This window comes from Magnolia sinica, chromosome 19 (assembly GCF_029962835.1).
Source record: "Magnolia sinica isolate HGM2019 chromosome 19, MsV1, whole genome shotgun sequence".
Lineage (NCBI taxonomy): Eukaryota > Viridiplantae > Streptophyta > Magnoliopsida > Magnoliales > Magnoliaceae > Magnolia > Magnolia sinica.
The window spans coordinates 54,093,297-54,115,132 of record NC_080591.1 but is presented as its reverse complement, the minus strand read 5'-3'; the positions used below and the strand labels follow the sequence as shown (position 1 = coordinate 54,115,132).

Genomic DNA, 21,836 nt, shown 5'->3' with positions numbered 1-21,836 from the left:
TCCTTAAACAAACCCACCTCTTGACCCCTACTTAACATATAACTTAGAGCTTCTAAAAAAATAACAAATGGGAAGGGGGAGAGCAGGTCACCTTGGCAAAGACCTCCTGAAAATTTTAGCCAGCAAAAGCACCAAACCATACAGGTTTGCGCAATACAAAGACTGGAGCGAGTGCAAAGAAAATTGGAGGGGGGAGGGGACCATTGATCAAGATTCACAAGCCTCAAAACAGGAAACAAGGAAGGATTAAAAGGACTTGGATTGAGGTGGTGAGAATGGATATGAAGGCTAGTTCACAATTTGGTTGGTTAAATTAGGCGCTCATTCACTTTGTGTCCTACGAGGAAATTGGCTAATTATTGAATGTAAACCATTGGAAGTAATTATCCATTTGCTAGCCACTAATCAAATGGCTATGATCATTGGTTGATCCACTAATTGTCCACTTGAGTTGATGTTACCTATCATGGATGGACCACAAGACAAATATCTCTCAGAATGGAAGGTCCTGGTCATCCCTTCTTTAGCTTGTTTTCATTTGAATGTGAACCATTGTCATATATCTCTTAATTGTCTACTTGTAGCCATCAATCAAAGGGTCCGGATTTTCCTGCCAAGGAGATTTAGGGATGGTCTATTGATGGTGGGGTCGATTAGACTAACAGATCGGATCATGAAGACATGGCAAAATTGAATGTGGACCAATTACCAAGTGGGACACCATGGTCCTGCTTTCCACCAATTACCAAGTTTCAACGGAACAATAAGAACAACACCACAGTGATACTCTAAAGACTAAAGAGTGGTGACTCCCCCACCAAGCATGTGGCATGCAAGCCAATACAAACCATTCAAATTTTGAAGGAAGCATAGCTTGAAAATAAGCATGATAGAACAATTCCAACATCCTATTGGTGGTTAACAAATGGACAGTTAACATGATTGTTAACAAAGTACAATGGGTGATAAGGACATCAGTGCACCATACCAGAGGAGGGTTGAGCCAATCTCCTCATGGCTAGATGACCATTACACAGGCCCACTTGGCCCAATTCACATTCCTAGCCACGTTGAAGACCCCAAGTGCATGTTTGTGCATCTTTAAGGACCTCACACTAAGAAGATGCGCATGGGTTGCATATAGGAGCTTGATGGACACATTTGGACTGCTAGATTTCGACCATGGACCATTCTAACGGTTGGATTTCGACCGTGGACCATTTTGACGGTTAGATCATCATCATTGGACATTTTGATCGTGGATCCCCATGGCCATGAAATAGTTTAGTTGTTTAGTTTGTTTACATGTTTCATTATTTTTTGTATGACCTATATTTGTGTTGAGATTAGGGAGTTAAGAACAACCTTTAATTCTTTAAACGTCTTTTATGTTGAGAATCTTATCTGAGAGTGCCTATTTGTAAAAGTTTTTTATGAGACTATAAAGGGTGGACGTCCCCACCTTAGCCATGATGCATGTTATGAATGAAAGTGATTTTTCTCCTTTTGCTTTGAGATTAAGCAAAAAAAAAAAAAAAAACATTTGATCATTAGATTACTGCTGCAAAACCACAAGGAGCGATTCCCTAGTTATCTTTTCTACTTTTTTCTCTTCTCAACAAGGTATCATCTTATCTTATCTTCTTCTATTCTTCCTTATTCATTTTTCCTTTTTTTTTTCCTTCTTTCTTCTTTTCAACCTTCATTCTTCTTCTTTCTACAACCCCAAATCCACCCAAACCTAATTCTTAAAACCATAGTTTTCAAAACCCTAAATCCCTAAAACCTTAACCCTGAATCCCTAAAACCCTAACCCTAAGTCTTTAAAACCCTAATCCAAATTTTCCTAAAATTCCCTAATTTCGCAAAACCTAATTTTCCAAAATCCCCAAATCTCAAATCCCTAGTTCTTAAGCCCTTTAACAAACCAAGAGATTCCATTTTAAATTAGATCAATTCCTATGCTAGGATGGGGGTTCTATCTCCCATAAGTCCTAGTTAATCAATAATTTATGAGATTCGCAATGCGTGATTTGTCATAAGATTGAATTTGGACATGTCATGAGTCTGAAATTTCTAAATTTATGGCAAATTAGCTTTATTTTGTCCTTCCATTGCTCTAGTTAATGTCTTTTAATTTCATGACATCATATTAGGTTAGATCATTCTGTCCTGCATCAATGGGTTAAACCAAATGGCTTGGCTAATCCATTCAGTTTTTTTTTCAACTCTCTACAATTCACTTAGCTACTTGGATGGTCTAGCTTTCTATACAACTACACCATGCATACAATTGCAAAGTCACCACTAGGGGTGTACATCGAGTCGAATCGAGTCGAGCTGGCCTCAGCTCAACTCGGCTCGGCCACTAGCTAACCTCAGCTCGAAATCGGCTCGGCTCGGTCCTCGAGCCTGACTGGCCAGCTCAGTTCGGTCAGCAGCTCGGGCCAGTTCGAGCCGAGTTCCCCTGTGCAGCATTTTCACAAACACCTGGACTGCACCTTCAAAATTTCACTGTATTTAAGACAGCAGCAATGGTTTTACAGGTATTTTATCAAACACCTTCTGAGCAAAATAAAAATCAAGAAAAAAAGAGTATTGGTTTCATATACATACCTTCCTTGCCACTAACCACACTTCGTTGGGTCATTTCATCTAACACTTGGTGAGCAACATCAATATCAAAGTAACCGAGTCACCGAACTAGTTCGATCCGAGTTCGATTCGAGCTGGGTTCGATCCAAGTCAAGTCGAGCCGAGGCCAGCTCGAACTCATTTTCGAGCTCAAAAAATTAGCTCGACTCGGCTCGAACTCAGCTTTGAACCGAGTTGAATCGAGCTTTTTCGAGTCGAGTCGAGCGAGCTAACCGAGCTAGCTCAGTTCGTGTACACCTCTAGTCACCACCATTTTTCTAAATGGTACAAAACTAACATAAGAATTTAGCTACGAAACCTATATCAGTAAAATTCTCTTTATTATATGTTCACATGCATCATATATTGTGATTATGTGAACATTTCAAAAAACAATCACTGTACCAGTTTGTACTATTATTTTTATTAAATATTTTAATAATCAAAATATATAATTATAGAAATTTTAATGAAGCTTATTTATTCGACTTAAATAGTTTAAAATATTTTAAAATTATTTAAATTTAAAATATATTAAAATACCAATACCTCTTAAATCTTAATACTTGTAAATTTATTTGTTGTTAAATATTTTAATTATTTAATTTTAAAATATTGTTCAATATTCTTTAAATATTTTAAAAGAGATAACCTTCTCCAAGACGGGACGATATTTTGAATATTTAATAATAATTTCTATTTTAATAAAACAATCATTTTACCATTTTATATAATACTATCAACAAGATGGGCCTTGGGGTTGGCTTCGACTAGGATTTTGCATTGTTTGGGATGGGCTTGACGAAATGGGCCTATTCAAAAATTTTATTTTTCCCAGCCCAAGCCAAGCCAATTGGCAGCCCTAATTTCATATAATTGTGCTTTTTAATTAAATATTTTTGTCAAAAAATTAAATAATAATTAGGAACTTTAATGATTTTTCTAATAAACCTTTTAAAACTATTGAAATTATTTATTTTTACAATTAAATTATAAAATCACTATGTTCGACGTGCATTTGCGCCTCCTTGGCTAACTATTCCAATAAAAAGAGAAAAGTGGGAAATAGTGTTTCCCACAAATGCCCACAATGAAAGGCCTCACAAACAATGGAAGTTAGTTTCATAGGGAATCTCGTTTCCTTTGCTTTCTATGTATCCAAATAGGCCCTAAAAGGAAGGGCACAACACATGTAAATTTTATATAGGAACAATTTTGTCCCTACATTTTTGCATTACTGATGCAAAAAAGAAAAAGAAAAAAAAAATTTAAAGAAGTCCCTGCACTTTTTGAAGACGTATATTAAGGGTTGAAGGCACCCAATTGTTCAATCAATATTAGAAGCTCTAAAACTTTTTTCACAAGCCTTTAACCTGCATGACATTGTAAGTTGCAACCTTACAAAGGCATTTTCCCTAGGATGCTAGAGAATTTTGGGCACCATAGACTCACTCAATGGAAGACTTGCAAAATATATAATAAATAAATAAACAATTCAATTGAAAGTATTTTTCCATGTCCCTTACACCAGGGAAGTTGACAAGGCACTGAAAACAAAAGAATTTAGAAAAAAAGAAAATTTATATACAGTAAAATAGAGGCTACAACATACAAAATTAAGACAACACACCAAAACGAAGTAAACGCAACAATTTAGGTAATATATTAACATGTGGAACATCCAAAGATAAGGACAAACTCCGCCCTACCTAATCAGGATTGGTTCAAAAAAATTTCAGCAAAAGCAATCCAAGGCAGAGTGGAAAATGATAGCTGCATCAAACAGGCTCACTTTTCCAAGCTTTTTCACAACAAACTGCAAGTTGGATAAGAACTGCTCAGAGCTATTCTTGTCCCCCTCACGATTTAGGCAGAGCGCATAGTCCACTGCAATTAGGGAACTCCCAAAGTGCCCTAAAATCCTAAGGTTCCTCTTTACTCCAGGAAATATTGGCACTAAAAAAAAAAACTATAGACCTGTAAGCAAGGAAGAATTGTGGGTTTGCATAGGTGTAAGTGAATGCACATTAGCACATAGATGTGTGGCTCGAATCAATAATCATCAAACTAGAAAAATATAGATATTAAAACAGATCTCAAAATTAGTGAAGATAATATCATAAGCACACTAAAACATAATGGATGAAGTATCTACCCCAAGGGCAGGAATGTTGAAACAATAAAATAAAATCGACAGTTCGATGCAGCACATAAATGAATAGTTCAGGATGAAACAAACCCGCAATTGTAAACTGCTTGAGTAAGCATATCCAGACTCGATCTTGGATCCACTAAAGGAACAAAGCATTCTTCCAACACAGAAAGGGACAAGGAGAGTTTTGCATTGCATTCCATGATAAATGATGGCTTTTTATTCGAGCTGATGCCCTTGTCTTCATCAATACGCCGTAATACAGTCCATGAAAAACCCTCTTCGGTTGGTTTAGTAACTCCAAGCATATTGGAAAGGCCTTCAGCTACCTGTAATTTAAGAATATGAAAGGTTATATTAATATGAAACCATTATGACACTGGCAAATCAGATATTCGAAGTACCTAATAAAGTGTCCTATCATGAAGTGGAGCGCAACTATTCATAATTTGCCCTTTCAACACAATATCATAACAAGGAAATAAAGCATATCTTACTTGATCAAAGCAGAAATCAGTCCGAACAAGGAGAACTTAAACTGAAAAGTTAAGTTCACCAAAAATAAAACTAAGGCCATGTTTGGGTGCCACTTCAAAATGAATTCATCTCATTTTAATTAATATCAATTACGTATTAGAGATCATAGTTTATATTAATTGCTGGTTGTATTTTTTAATCTTACCAAAAGAATTGGTCTCTAATACATAATTATGATTAAATAAAATGATATGAACTCATTTTTTAAGTGGCAACCAAAAAGGTCCTAAGAGTTGCATGAATGTCAGAAAAGAATAGTTCTATCGAGGATCTTGGGCAGTGCTTGTTCTGTGAAATACTAGTGGAAAAAGAATTTGGAAATGGAAATCTCTCTTCATTTCTTTAATGTCCAGAGAAGTGTGTTGTCTCCATGTGCCAATTTCAGGGGAAACTCTCTTCCTCCAGAAATAGAAGCTTTCCCTTGGATGGCCTCAGAAAAGAAAATCCTAACATTGGACCAACCACAGAATATAGAGAATCGCCTGGCAAACACTTGCTTCACATGTAAGATTGCATATGCTACAGTCACTCTTCTAAGCCACCCAGCTCACTTTTAGGCCATGTCAACTACACTGTCGAACACTTACACACCTAATGTGCAGCCTGGATCTTTTTTCGGAGACTAACAAGAATTCGGTTTTTTTTTGTTTTTTGTTTTTGAAGCATTTCAAAAGGGAAAATGAGTTTCCAATAGAAAAACCCTAACAGCTTGATAGAAACGAAGAGAATGAGAAAAGAAATAGAGAAGGGAGAAGAGGAGAAATAGAAGATGAAGAAGAAGAGAGAAGAGTTTTTAGGTTGAAAGGACATGTTGTGTTAGGTCAAAATTGACTAACACACACCTTTATATTAGTTTAAGAGAAACACATAGCATTCTCTGTAACAAGAAGTTGATTTTAAAAAAACATTTCAAAAGGGAAAACGAGTTTCCAATAGAAAGACCCTAACAGCTCAATAGAAAAGAAGAGATTGAGAAAAGAAATAGAGAAGGGAGAAAAGGAGAGAGAAGATGAAGAAGAAAAGAGAAGAGTTTTTAGGTTGAAAGGATATGTTGTGTTAGGTCAAAATTGACTAACACGCATCTTTATATTAGTTTAAGAGAAACACATAGCATTCTCTATAGAGTACCAAGGACTATGTGCACATATGCACACAATTTACATATATTCCATCTCCTATAATACCCTTAAGTTAGAGCATAGATATTAATCATGCCCAACTTGTCAATAATACAATGAAAAGCATCTCGACTAAGAGATTTAATGAGAATATCGGCCAACTGCTCCCCTGAGCAAACAAAAGGGATCTCAATCTCCTTATTAGCAACATTTTGCCCGTATAAAATGAAAATCAACCTTAACCTGCTCAGTGCGCTTATGAAACACCAAACTGCTACCAATGTGAATCACAGCTTGATTATCACAATATAATGGAATGGGACTCGAGGAAGGATGGCCAAGTTCCTGTAATATGGTTGTAACCAAATAAGCTCACATGTAGCATGAGTCATCGCCTTATACTCAGCTTCTGCAGTGGATCAAGCAACAACAAACTACTTTTTACTTCTTCAAGTGACAAGGTTTCCACCCGCGAAGTACAGTAACCTAACATAGACCGTTGACCATTAAAACTTCCAGCACAATCAACATCAGAGTAACCAAAAATATGAAGATATCCATGCCGTTGAAAACGTAACCTATGCCGGGAGCCAGCTTTAGATAACAAAGAAGTTGATACATGGCAGTGACATGAGTTGTGCGAAGAGTATGCACAAATTGACTGACAACACCCACAATATATAAAACATCAGGTTGTGTAACAGTCAAGTAGATGAGTCGGTCGACCAACCGGCCATACTAAGATAAAAAAGGACCATTGAGGCCAATTTTCTGAGTAACATCCATAGGTTTAGCAAAAACTTTGCACCTAAGCATCCTAATCTGTGACAAGAGATTAAGAGCATATTTCCTTTGAGATATAACAATTCTAGACTTAGACTAAGCAACCTCAATTCCAAGAAAATAACAAAGAATCTCAAGATCTCTGATCTCAAATCTTGTCTTAAGAAAGGATTTAACAGCAACAACACCCACAATATCGTTTCCAGACAACACAATGTCACCCACTTTTTTTTTAAAGCGATAATAGTGAACTTTTATTAAGAAAAAAGGCCAAAGGCCAAAAAATACAAAGAAAAGTACAAAAGAAAAACCAAACTCAAAAGGATTTACAACTCAAACTAACTGGCTGGAAACAGATCAGCAGCTAGAACATTAGTTGCTTGCGCCCATTCTAATACATCTTGCTTTGCCCTAATGAAGACTATCAATCAAGGTATTCCGTAATGGTAACGATGGTTGTAACAGCCGCCATCGCTACCTTTAACGACTGTTATAGTCTCTTTTTTTTTTTTAAATTAAAATTTAAAAATAAAAAAATAAAAAAATAAAAAAAACCAAACCGAAAAAACCTGTATCAGCCCCATAATGGACCGTTATGGGGCCGCTATGGCCTTTAAGGGGGGCATAACGGGTCGTTACTTTGATACACCACACTCTGACAGCTTAAGCTTTTGGAGTAAATGGTGTTTGACATGGTATCAAAGAGGAAGATCCTATGTTCGAATCTCGAGAGCAGCAAATATGCCTCGCTAATATATTATTCTCCCACGAGGGGTCAGGAAAATCATGTCCGGCCTAGGGACCGGGAAATTAAGCCCGGCCTATTTATGGTGTGAGTGTCCCTCCACCCTCGTCAGTATGTTCCCGTGCGGAGTTCTCACCCCGCACGTGCGGGGGGGTGTTGAAGTGATAAAGTCCCTTGATATACATTGATACACCACACTCTGACAGCTTAAACTTTTGGAGTAAATGGTTGTTTGACATGGTATCAAAGAGGAAGATCCTATGTTCGAATCTCGAGAGCAGCAAATATGCCTCGCTAATATATTATTCTCCCACGGGGGATCAGGAAAATCATGTCCGACCCAAAGACCGGGAAATTAAGCCCGACCTATTTATGGCGTGAGTGTCCCTCCACCCTCGTCAGTATGTTCCCGTGCGGAGTTCTCACCCCGCACGTGCGGGGGGGTGTTGAAGTGATAAAGTCCCTTGATATACATTGATACACCACACTCTGACAGCTTAAGCTTTTGGAGTAAATGGTTGTTTGACAGTTACAGGGGTTGTAACGACCTTTACAGGTCATTTTTTTCCATGACAGCCGTTACAGCCTCTACGACCCCCTAACATGTAACAGTCCACCATTACCTTTTACATAACGACCAATACAACACACCATGCTTCCAATGGACCGCTCCTACAATTTTTAAAACATTGACTATTTCTCTCCAACCAAATACTCCATAGGCCTACTAATAAACATAAGTATCAAACTTGTTTCCTGACTTTACTTCTACCCCCTCCATGTCAATCCAAAAAAAAAAAAACTATTCTACCAAACTTTTAAAAACCCATGAGACTCTGAAGAGGGATAGGAATCCACTCCAAATATTAGAGGCAAACGGACAGTGGATAAATAAATGATTGACCGACTCCTCATTCTTATAGCATAATAAGCTCACATTTGGGATTATCATGCCTCGCCTTCGAAGATTGTTGACGGAAATGACCTTCTTCCCACCAACCAAGCAAATGCCGCCACCTTGGATGGAGCTCCATAACGCCAAATAGAGGTTACATGACATACGGCCTGATCAACATGCACCCCGACTAATCTCTTGCAAAAAGAATTTAGCAAGAACTATCCCGATTTATCAATGAGGCACACCAAAGTATCTTCCTCCAAAAATAATGGATGTTGAGATGACAAGATCTAGAAGCCTAATCAACTCCTCTATCTCTTCATCATTTAGGTTTCTTCTGCAGGGAGGAGCCCAACTTCCTCGCCTCGAACAGAGAAACACCCCTCTACCAGAATATTCAGCTCTATAGCAATACCTGTTAAATGGGTAAATGAGATGCTCAATTTTTTACTTCCAACCCACACATCTTCCCAAAAATGAATCTTCTTGCCATTCCCAAGCACGAACCTCAAGTTTTTCAAAACTAAATTTTTCTATGAATTCATCAACTTCCATAATGAGGAGGCCCTATACAACGAAGAAGCTTTTGTCCATTTGCCCCCATCCTCGACTCCATATTTTCTTCCCACTACTTCTCTCCACAAATTTTCCTTATGTCACATATTAAAACCATAACTCCAGCAGACTGACGACAGATAAAAAGAGAAAAATCGATATGCCAAAGTCTAAAAGAGTGCGACTAAATTTGTCAAACTAGGCCTGAGGGGATTGCTTGAGACCATAAATAGGCTTCTTTAGATGACACACAAGATGTAAGTCATTTGGCACAAATAAATCCGATGGTTGGTCCATATACACTTCCTTTGCAAGATTGTTATATAAGAAACACTTCTTCACATCCAGTTGGAATAAAGGCCAAGAAAAATTATTCCAAAGAAATAACCACATAAACGGAGCTAAGGTTGGCCACTGGAGAAATTGTCTCAAAATAATCGACCCTATATGTCTTTGTGTAAACCTTGGCGACTAAAAGAGCCTTATCGTTGTTCAAAAAAAAAAACCATCAAGAAGATATTTAACAACATAAATCCACTAGCATCCAACAATCATCTTTTCCTTAGGTAATGAAACTAACTCTCAGGTTTTGTTTTTCTCAAGGGCCTACATTTCTTCCATTATAGCTTGTTTCTTGTCAACACTACTCAAAGCTTCCTTCAGATTATCATAAACAAATGAGGATATGGAAGCTACGAAAGACCTAAAAGATGGTGAAAGATACTTGAAAGCAAACAAAGTTACCAATGGGATGTTTAGTGCATAAACGAGAAGGTTTATCCAAGGCATTAAGAGGATTATCGGGAGAAGGAGAGAAAGTGCATGAACCACCAGTAGAAGCAAATAGAATGATGAAGGGCTAATTAGTGGAGGATTTCTTCCGGTGCTAATAAACAAGAAGAGGCTTGGTGGATTCAAAAGAAGTGGGAGCATCATCAAGAAAATGGACTGCAAGGGGTATAGAATTACATGGCAAATGCTCTCCCTGACTAGTAGGAGGATCGTGTAGTGAATATCCTTTAGAAGAGAAATAAGGGATATCCTCGAAGAAGGTGACATCAGCCGATACATATCTCTTACAGGCCAAAGGGTTATAATGCTTATACCTTTTTCTAAGAACAAGAGTTGTAGGAGATGGAATGTATACAGTGTTCGAAGTATCAGTATCACTACAAGTTTCAGTGGCTGGGGATACAGAAATAATATCGATAACGATGATAATATCACCGATAACCGGAAATGCAGGGAAACATAGGGAAAATGGTAGAATTTTTTTGTGAAACTTCAAGAGATGCTAAAATACACATATTTGTATATTTAGGAATTAAAATTTAAAAAAATTTAAAATTTAAAATTTTTAAAAAAAAAAAAGGTAAAAAAAAAATGCATACATAATAAGTTTCCATTTAATAGGGGCCAAAATGCATGTATTTTTGTAAGAAATCAGTCCAACCATCACATCCATCCAAACATCCATCGATATTTCAAAATATCGACGACACACGACATTTTGCCAAGAAATTGTCGACAACTAGAAAGGAAACAAAAGATTGTGGTCTCGATATTGCCCATGTTGCGATAACGATAAATTGTGATATTATTGATATTATCGTCAACAAATTAAACACCGCATACAACCATGCGCCCATAAAAAATTGAAATGAATTTCTTTTTAATAAACAATTTGTTGGCGATATTATCAAAATACCACCGATACACTAGCGACGCAAGCAACACCTGGAATTTACACAATAAAAAATATTGGTGATACATTGGCGATACTTTGGCGATACTTGGCAGTACATCGCCGATACCTAGAATTTCCGATACTACCAATGTTATCGGTATCACCGAGCTAGAGATACGGATAATATCGGGGATACTTCGAACAATGAAATTATGTGCGTGCATGTGCATAATCCTTGGTACTCCTACAGAGAATGTTATATTTTTTCTCTCAAATTAATATAAAGATGTTTGTTAGTCGATTTTGACCTAACACGGCATCTCCTTCAAACCCAAAACTCTTCTCTCTTCTTCGTTATCTTTTCTTTCTCCTTTTCTCCCTTCTTCTCTATTTCTTATTATCAATCTCTTCTTTTCTACTTGGTATCAAAGTAAAGAATTTTCATGTCGATCGCTACTACGAGATCAATGTCAACAAAGGTATTGTTGATGTCAGCTTTTGTAAAATGGACAATATTGATCGGGTAAAATATGGTTTGAAGAAGCTTGATTTTAAAAGATTTGTCATGATTTTTGTCGAATTTTTTGGGTTGATTTGAGGTACATTTGAGCCATTTTTTGCATCCATCGAAAAAGTCCTAAAAGCATAATTTTTTGAGATCTCTCCAAATCGCATGTTGTTTCTCAAAACTTTTTTCATGAGGTTGATATGTTTGACCCTAATAAACTATCCATAGCCTTGCCTTGGATTGCTTTATGGATTTTGGTGGTATTTTGGTGATTATAGTGGACCAATTCCATCACTTTTGGGCCCTTTTCATCTCTGGCCATACACTAGATACTCGGTATATATTCTAAAGTCTTGTGAAGGTGTCCAATGCATTGATCCAAAGAGTTGATGATGTGCCATGTTAGGGTTTCATTCTTGATGCTTCTTTTGGGCTATTTTGATACAAACATGTGGTGTATGAACTGAAGTTGTGTACCCTAGTTTGGGTCTTTTATTTCTTTAAGAAGGTTATTGTGTACAAGTTTTCTTGAGGTTAGGTACCAATATGGAAGAAAAACTTCCTTTCAGATTTATTGTGGGGTCTTCTGAATCCCATACTCTATCGATTACAACTATTAAGTTAAATGGTAATAACTATCTACAATGAGCTCAATCAGTTAAGTTGTTTTAGGAAGTAGAGACGGACTCACATGTGTATTGGATGAACATCCCGACCCTATTGATGGGAATTTTAAAACTTGGACTGAGAAAAACTATCAGTTATGGCTTGGTTACTTGATAGTATGGAACCCTCTATAACTCTATTATGTTTTTAACATCCACCAAAAAGATATAGGACACCATTCATGACATGTATTCAAAGGCTTCGAACATATCCAGGGTTTACAAGTTAATCCCATATATTAGCAAGTTTCAACAAGATATTAAAACCTAGAAAGAATACTTCACTGCCCTCCGGGGTATGTGGGATGAATTTGATCTTTATCACCCTCTTCCCTCGCATTACACTCAAGATTATGACCTCATCTGGCAGCAGCGAGAAGAAACTCAAATTATGCAATTTCTTTATGGGCTTCAATCCGAATATCAGGGTGTTCACGATCGGATGGAACCCTTACCTTCTATGACTTCCATTTATGCTCTTGTTCATAGGGTTGTTATCTCATCTTCCACCGCTCCTATAATAGCTGACAAATCTACTTGCACTACTAGGGATCGGCCCTCTTATAGCCCTAGCCCTAGAGCCCAAGGAGGGGGCGTGCATGGTCATGGATGTGATTCTAGATATGGTAATTGAGGTAGGGATCATAATAATGAGAGAGGTGAGCGTGGCAATCATGCTCGAGGTCGTGGCCTTGATGAACCTACTCGTGTATGCACTCACAGTGGTCGCACGAATCATTCTGTTAACCGATGTTTGGATATTATTGGTCATCCTTCATGGGCAGGATCATCTCTGACTAGTAATGCCTCATTTGACTCCGAGAAGACTCCATAAGCAACTTCTGTTATGCCCCAAGTAATGTCTACCTCAAGTAATTTTGTTACCTAATCCCGAGAGGCCTGTGATGCCTGCCTTAATGTAGCTTCATGTTCAAAACATTGTTGCTACTTCCAGAGCCACTATAGCTCACTCATGTACTGCTCTCCATGTGTATTCCCCTTTTTCTTCCCGAGTCACTGACTCCGGACTTCTCATATGACTAGTTAGTATCATTTGTTCAAATCTTATTAATCTTCTAGTTAGCCACATTTTGTCACTGCTATTGATGGTAAGTTTTTCTCTTAATCTTTTATCTGTTAGCTCTCTGACAAAAAAATTTAAATTGTTCTGTAACATTTTTCTCTTCTTTCTTGTGTTTCAGGACCTCCAGACGACGCAAACAATTAATGGGGGCTATGAGCATAGGGGGATTTATTTCTTGAATGATACGCCTATGATGGCATCTAGTGCTTTCTCGTCAAATAGGAAATCCTTGTCAAGATGGCATTGTTGTTTACGACACCTATTTTTGTTTAAATTAAAGTACATGTTTCCTTTAATTCCAGGTATTAAATGTTATCTTGTGATACACGTGAGTTCTCTAAACATCACCAGACTGTGTTTCCTCCTAGTTCATCTGAGAAGAAATCCAAACCATTTGAGTTAGTTCATTCTAATGTTTAGGGTTTTGCTCATGTGAACTCTAATTCAAGCTATATATACTTTATTTCTTTTATAGATGATTATTTTAGGATGACATGGTTTTAACTTATGAAATTTAAGATGAGGTGTTTGATATGTTCAATGCTTTTTATAATTACCCCTAAATTTCAATGTCCTATTAAATTCTGCATACTGACAACAGTGTCATTTTTGCAGGATTGTGGTATCTTATCTTTAGACGAGGAAACCCCCCCCCCCCCTGAGGTCACGCGTGCTCTCCTTTTTTGTATAAACATTTTTGGGATGATGCTATTCTTACTGCAAGTTTTCTAATCAATTGTATACCATCTTGAATATTGTTGCCTTTTGAAATCTTGCATCCACATGAGAAACCTTTCCATTTACCTCCTAAGGTCTTTGCATGTACTTGTTTTATTCATATTCTTGATGGTAGTAACGATAAGTTGAGTCCTCAGGCTATAAAGTCCAAGTAGGTACATTCATTAGTTGGGCTATGTGTATGTGAAAATGGTTATTAGAAGCAAAAGATCAACAACACATTTTTATTAATGTGGCCCACTGGACGAGTGGGCCAGCTTGATTTGGCAAGGCATGCTCAGGTGGGTACCCCTTGATGAATGGCCAAGATCAACATGCATTCAATCTTTCAGTGTACTTCAATTGGTGGGACCCATTGTGAACATGCTCTAACCTGGATCTCACACATGTATTTCAATCTCTCGATGCATCAATCAGTGGAACTCATTATGAACATGCCTAGCCCAGAAATCAAGCTGGAACATTCATCAAGTGGCCCACTAATGAACACAGGCCACTGCTCTTTTTCTTCTAACTGTCCATTTTCTCATACACATGTAACCCACTGGATCAGCGGACCATACAGACTTTTGGTTGGGGGATATTCATGATAAACCCCACCTGATGAATAGCTCAAATCTTGCACATGTGTCTCATTGGCTTGTGGGCCACAAATCAATCACCATTTGCTTTGCATCCTTAGGATAAAATAAAATAGGAACAACATGTGTTTAATGAAGCTTAGTTTTAAGGAGTCACGGACACTTTTTAATGTTTTACAAGGAGCTTACTGTAAAAACTCCATTTTTATTGATATGAAATTTAAAATCTTTAATGACATATATAGATGCTTCCTAGGCAGTCCACTTCCTGAAATTTGAGAGCCGTCACTTTCCTGCTTCCCCAACTGCTTCCACTCTCATATCTTCTCCAGCTCATGTAATTAAGAATCGAAGGCAACAAAATGAGTTGTGTTCTATTCATAAGATATAATGGTACATCAGACCCATAATATAATTAACAAAAAAAAAAAAAAAAAAGTTACTCATAATGATCCGAAAGTAGTAATTAACGGTAAACAGTGCAGTTTCTAGGTGGAATAGAGCACTAGCTAACACATGACACACCGACACATTACACATAACAATTAGCAGCAGCGAGCACTTTTTGTCTAATGCTTAATTGTTCAATCACTCAACACTTCATCTGATTTTTTGAAAACTAGGCAGGTAAAATTAGGTAAAAGGCGCACTCCAATGGTATCAGTACAACTGTCAGCTTATGATGGTACCATGGAGATGTGAGGCCCACGTGATGTATGCAGGACACCTAACCATCCATCAGATGGGTGAGCACATGCTAGCCCCATGCGTCAAAAAATCAGCCCTATCGAACACTCGTGTGGTTCACGGCACAGAGAACAAGATGGAAGGGACTGCCCACCCAGCCACCCTTGACTTGCACCAAAGCCCACCTGAGTTGCAAAACAACCTGAATTTGGGCCTGATCCTTAATCCAGGCCAGATGAAGGTTATGAATGGCCTGGATTGCAGATAAACTACATGGGGCCCTCTATCAAAAACAACGCTAGGCAACCTCTCTCAACTTGTTCCCTGTGATGTGGCCCACCTGAGTTTTTAATCAGGCTGAGGTTTGGGTACCAGCAGTAACCTGAGGTCACACAGCTGATGGACAGTCGGATGTCATAAATACACCACGTGGACCCCAATTCTATCCAGTACCACCATAGCTTACAGTGATACTGGTACAACAAGAGTGCACGCCATATGGTAAAGAAAATGCTAGCCAATTGTCCATAGAATATTTCTGTGGAGACAATATGCCTTGACAGAGCTAATAAAAAATGCAATAAGATAAGAAAATAGTCCACCATGCATTTCTTCAAAGAAAAAGGACAATATATTCAACACCTAAAGATGATGAATTAAAGGTACCTCCACGATCACCTACACCTCAAAAAGCATGCATTAAGCAAACAAAGGAATACCTTCTTGCAATATATCCCACAAAAAGATAAAGATTCGGAGCCCATCATTGGCAGATCATGTCCCCAAGCACACTCCCTGTGATCTGCAGTAATATTATAAGTGATCAATTAAACAAAGGGAAAGTTTAAAGCTGAAAGGATCTGATAATCAACCAATTGAGGCATCAACGGTAGCAGATTTACTTACATCTGCGCCCGCATTGAATACATTTGAGTAACATAAAGGATTCTCGGGTTCTATCTTGCACCTGCTTAACCATCATACAGAGTGCACATCTGCAATATGGGCAATACCAACTGCCTTCTGGGAGGGCCTGCAACAGGTTACGAATTCAGATAGCAAAGAGTGCCTTGAATTTGAAAACAAAAAATAAATAAATAAATAAAAAGTGACCTAAAGAAATTATTTTATTAACAGAAAATGTGTTGAGTGTGGACTTAAAATTAAAAACAAAAAAAAAAACAAAAAACAAAAAACAAAAAACAAAACAAAACAAAACAAAACAAAAAAAAAAAGCTCTAAAACCTTGAGTTGGAAAATTGATACCACACCACAGTGACCACGCAATAGGAGTCATTCAGTACACTTGCTGAATATAATGATTGAAACATGTGCACAACCACTGTAAAGATGTCTAAACATGTGCATAACCACTGTAAACATGGCATGCATGCATAAATTTACATTAATCCAAATCGTCCAAATCATGGAAGCCACGTGGTGTATGGCCTCACAATGAGATTGATAAAATGATTCGAACCTCTGTAAATAGACATTTATTTCTGCAATTTGGACAGCCGACCATGTTGTTTTAACTTTTAACCAGCCATTTATGGCCACTAATCAAACAGTTACGATCATCCATTCAGTGCAAGTTTGGGTTTATACACATCCGTCAGGCCCACAATTCGGAAAGTCGGATTCCTGTAATGTGTGCCACATATATGTATAGTTGTGTGCAATGCATATTGATCATCACCATATGCACTGCCGATATATCATGTAATTCATACACCAAGTAGCCATCAATGTACCATGGATTGATGGAAAGATCCGTGACTAGTTAAGTACCTAAAAACTTGGGTCGAGGCTTGAACCTGTACCTCAATCTGATGGTGCTGAGTATTTAACCTTGAGGTTGCAGGTTCGATCCTAGTATACCCCACGAAAGAGTACTCAAAATATTTCAAAATACAAACAAAGAACACATCACATCAGGAGGCTTATTCTTGCTTTCTTTGTTTCAAAAATATGTATACTGGGTAATGCTAAAGGGTTTTGAACAACAATAAAGTCATATCCACTTAGGTATATAATATAGGTAGCATTGAAAATAGCATTAAAAAATAAAAATAAAAAATAAAAAGATAGAAAGAAAGAAATTGAAATGTTAAAGAAGGGTAGGGAAAGAGGTAGAGTTCCTGTAGAGAGGGAAGCCTTTTTAGAAAAATATCACAGTACACTCATATATAATTATTCTGAAGATATCATCATATCACAACGTTTTCTAGAGTTTTTAGTTTGAAAGATGCTCTTATGCTCTCAGAGCACTATAAGTTATAGTGCTACTAGTTGCATCGGGGCAGTTAAACTGTCCAATCGATTGATCTAGACAGTCCATTAGGTCCAACACATATTTCATGGGCTACCATGCAAATATCACACTGATCTAATGATTTTAACCATCTGATCAATGGCATCTAATATGGACGGTCAAGAACATTTGTACAAAACATAGGTGTAACCAGCAATACGATCCATCTATTTCATAGTTCCCATCATGGATTATCTAATCATTTCTGTCAGGCAATCCTAACCATCCCCGTCCATGGGTTGGAAAAGGGATGGCTACAGAAAACAAGGCCAAATCTATAATGGATTTGATCATCTGACCACTCTTATTTTTGCATGTAGCCCTTGAGATGTGTTCTGGACTTCACGCACAGTTTAGATAGATCTATTGCACTGTCCAAGTTACCTGATGCAACTAGAAGCACTATAACTTATGGTGCTTTGAGAGCCTTGGAACATTTCTCTTCTAGTTTTGTTAGAATATTTGCAAAAGTTGCATTTTACTTTCAAAAAGACATGAGAACATCTAGAGAATTTATGGAAAGACAAGAAGAGTGAAAGAGTAACACCTTTAGCATCACGCAATCCTGATGATAGAATATTTGCAAAAGTTGCATTTTACTTTCAAAAGGACAAAAGAACATCTAGAGAATTTATGGAAAGACAAGAAGAGTGAAAGAGTAACACCTTTAGCATCACACAATCCTGATGAAAAGTCGAAGGACAATTATCACAACATATCAAGCTGCCGCCATCAGCACATACCCCACATGTATCGTCACTAGGATCGGGATCATTAACTCCTACTATCTGGAATCCAACTTTCCTCAGTTTCTTTTCCTTCTCCCATGCCTCAAGGAGGCACGACAGCAATGACCTGCCAGAGCCAAGGTGAGTGTTATCCCAGGGTTGACGAAGATCCCTACCAGCATGGGCTTCAAACTCTAACAAGGACATGACCTTCTTGCAACAGTTGCACCGAATTCCACCTTTAGTAACCCATCCTTTCAACATACTGCCACAATTCTTGTTTTTGTACATGACCTTTTCATTTTCAGTCAACACACCAGCATCAATCAGCCAAGAGAGTATGCTAGCCTTTGTTTCAGGCGATATCTTTTCTTCATGGTCACCTTTCCCCAACCTCCTAACCGTGAGACTGCACCCACCACTCCTCTTTTTCTTCTTTTTCCCATTTGAAATCCCACCACCAACAGACTTCCTTTTACTTGTAGATGAAGGAGAGCGTTTCTCTAGAATCAGAGCTTTTCCTCCATTTCTCTTTGATGGAGAGCACTTAGTAGAAACAGGAGTCCTCACCCCATTACCTTTCCTTAAATCTTTCCGGTTTTCTGTCTTTTGGTGATTGATTTTCTTTCTACTTGTTTGCTTTATCGATTTCTTGCCCCGAGTGGGAATTCTAGCTTCCACATTCTCAACTTTCAAAGTTGGGGTCATCAATGCTTCCATTCCCTTCCTTGCTGCTCTGTAAATTACACATTCAGATGAACCAAGATAATCATCACCAGCCTCCATTATCAAATCAAAATCACTATCTACAGGAACGCGTTTCCCATTAATGCGAACAGACCTCCTCACCCCTAGCAATTTGCCGTCTTGATGCAAATTGCTTTTACTGCTGCCTTCATTCATAGAGTCTGTCCTACAGAAATCCGAATTTTCAGTTTCCACCTCCATTCTAGAGCAACCTGAACTCTCAGTTACACCACTCGAGCTTCCTTCTTTCATGCAAGAACTTACCCTTTTGTGATCTCCCACGCAAGACGCTACCACTTTGTGATCTCCCATGCAAGATGCTACCAGCTTGGGTGCTTCTTCCCTAGGTCCCACTTCTTCCAACCGTAATGAGAGTTGCGTGGAAACCTGTTTGGATGAATCCAAATAAGCGCCTTCATCAGCTTCCGTTTCGAGATCCGACTCATAATGTACACGGACATGTTTCCCATTAATACGTGCCGACCTCCGAATGCTGGACAATTTTACATTCTGGTGCATATCACCGGCACTGTTTTCGTCAATATTTACAGCTTCCGACATCAAGCAAGCTGAATCTTTTACTTCACGACTCAAGGATGCATCTTTAGTACAGCTTTTTGCCTTCTCTTTCACCATGCAAAAAGTGACATCCTTGTGTGATAAGGATTCAGTGGCAATGTCTTCATTTAGCTCCTGCATCCTTCGTTGTAGTTTATCCTTTATTAACATGGTGGGCCTAACAGGCCCCACTCTCGCAAGGGGTTTCTTTCTTTTACTTGAACGTCTCTTCTTCTTCTGAACAGATTTCACAACATCTCGACTGACAGGGCCTATTTTACTAGCCAAATCAGGAGCAGGAGATACATGATTCCTTTTAAGCCCTCCATCATCGATTGATGGAGGCATACCCCACCGCTTATTTGTAGGCTTGGAAATGTCCCGTGAAAAGGCCTCCAAAGCCTTTGGAAGAGACCCATACGTAGAACCTGATGGAGAAACATAGACAGCCTCTCCCAAGCCTTCTCGTGACACAACCATCCATCCGGAGTTCAGTAACAGCTCCTTGAGGCCATCAGGCATGGCTGTGCTTTGAATGTGTGATTTCTGAACATCCATGCCATTGCCTACCTCCGACACATTATCCATTGACTTCTTGCCCCACCAACTGTATTTTGGTCCCAATTTCTGGCATCCTAAGTGCCCCATTGACTCTTTCTGGGTTTTCTTCTTTTCATCATTCCGTGCAATATCAGACCCCTTCTCGTTCGAACGGCTCGTGAGTACTTCTCCAAAAGCAAAACCAATCCCAACCCCATTGAGGCCCTGATTCCTCCATGCACTACCACAGTCTTCCTCACCGAAATTCTCATTCCCAACCATTCCCATAGAAGACCCAAACCGCGAATTCCCCAAGCTGAGTTCGAAAAATGAATGACGCAAGCTCTCCTTCTCTGATCTGTTCTTCAGAGCTCCCGATTCACTCGGCAAACAGCGACGAACCAGCACCTCATTCCCTGCGACTTCACCACCCCCAACCGTCCCATCAAATCGGAACGAATATCCAATCGATTCCACAAAACCCATCTTCTGATTCGAAACCATACCCAAAACCAAAAAACCAGAACCGAGGACTTCTCCAATATATTATTAACCGGCCGTTCCTCAAAACCCAAATGCCGAAACCATCACAAACGGATCAAACGGTCGATTCACATGCAGAAAGCCCGATTCGTATTCGCTGAGCTAGTTTGAAAAGAGCTGGGAAAAAAAAAGGGTGGATTCAACCAAAACCAAAGGATGGGATTTTGAATCTACTTACTTGGAATGCAGAGAATTCCATGGATATGGAATCTGAAAAAACTCTCGAAAATGTAGGAGAGGTAGATGTAGAGAAGAGAGAGTGAGGGATTTACAAAGAAAATGCCATGGAAAGAAAGAGAAGAAAAGGAAGGAAGAAATGTGAAGGCTTTTGGGGGTATAAATAGAGTTTGAAATCTCTCTCTCTATCTCTCTATGGAGATTTTGTTTTTAAAAGGGTACGAAAATGGAGGATTTGTTCGTTTAAAACCATTTACAGAGATTTTAAGGAGGGAGGCATTGGACGCGGTTTGGCTACTGACCCCAACATCAGCCAGCCAGCTACTGTCAATGCTCCGTGGGCCTCACCATGATATATTTGTCCCATCCACGCTGTTATTCCATTTTACCAGCTCATTTTAGGCCATTATAGAGAAAATGAGTCACATCCAAATCTCAGTTGGACCACACCAATGGAAAACAGTGTCGATTGATCATTCACCATTAAAATTTCTAAGGCCCACCGTTTATTTTCCATCCAACCCGTTACTTGATAAATTTGCATAAACCCGCACAAAGGGAAAGCACGAATATCATCTTGATCCAAAACTTTCATGACCATTAAAAAAAATTCAACACTAAATCGTTCAATCTCCGTTGTTTCATGTACTGTGATCCACGTAAGATTTACATCTCTTTAAGGCTCGTGCCATGAAATGATTCAGAAAATCATATGGACGGAATGGATAAAACACATATATAAGCGGGGAGCTAGCAAAGCTTTGACACCAGCTATGTGGCTAGTGCTGGGTCACTTGACAAACCGCATCCGGCGTTTTGTACCCACGTGGGCTCAAGCGGTTCTGGAAAGTGTGCGG

The 21,836-nt window shown here is 38.5% G+C and overlaps 1 protein-coding gene across 4 annotated transcripts in view; it reads right to left on the bottom strand.

Moving 5' to 3' along the window:
- Nucleotides 1-21,206, bottom strand: part of LOC131235489 (uncharacterized) — an 88,127-nt gene extending 66,921 nt beyond the window's left edge. For 2 of the 4 annotated variants that reach the window (XM_058232677.1, XM_058232678.1), the window contains exons 1-4: nt 18,352-21,202; nt 16,279-16,405; nt 16,092-16,174; nt 4,874-5,115 (exon numbers count right to left, since the gene is read on the bottom strand). In XM_058232677.1, coding sequence (XP_058088660.1) covers nt 4,874-5,115; nt 16,092-16,174; nt 16,279-16,405; nt 18,352-20,763 — 2,864 coding nt within the window. In that variant the 5' untranslated portion in view covers nt 20,764-21,202. Of the gene's footprint in view, nt 1-4,873; nt 5,116-16,091; nt 16,175-16,278; nt 16,406-18,351 lie in introns of all 4 variants that reach the window. The other 2 variants (XR_009166167.1, XM_058232679.1) reach the window with 2 other exon arrangements.
- Between the last annotated feature and the right edge of the window lie 630 nt (nt 21,207-21,836).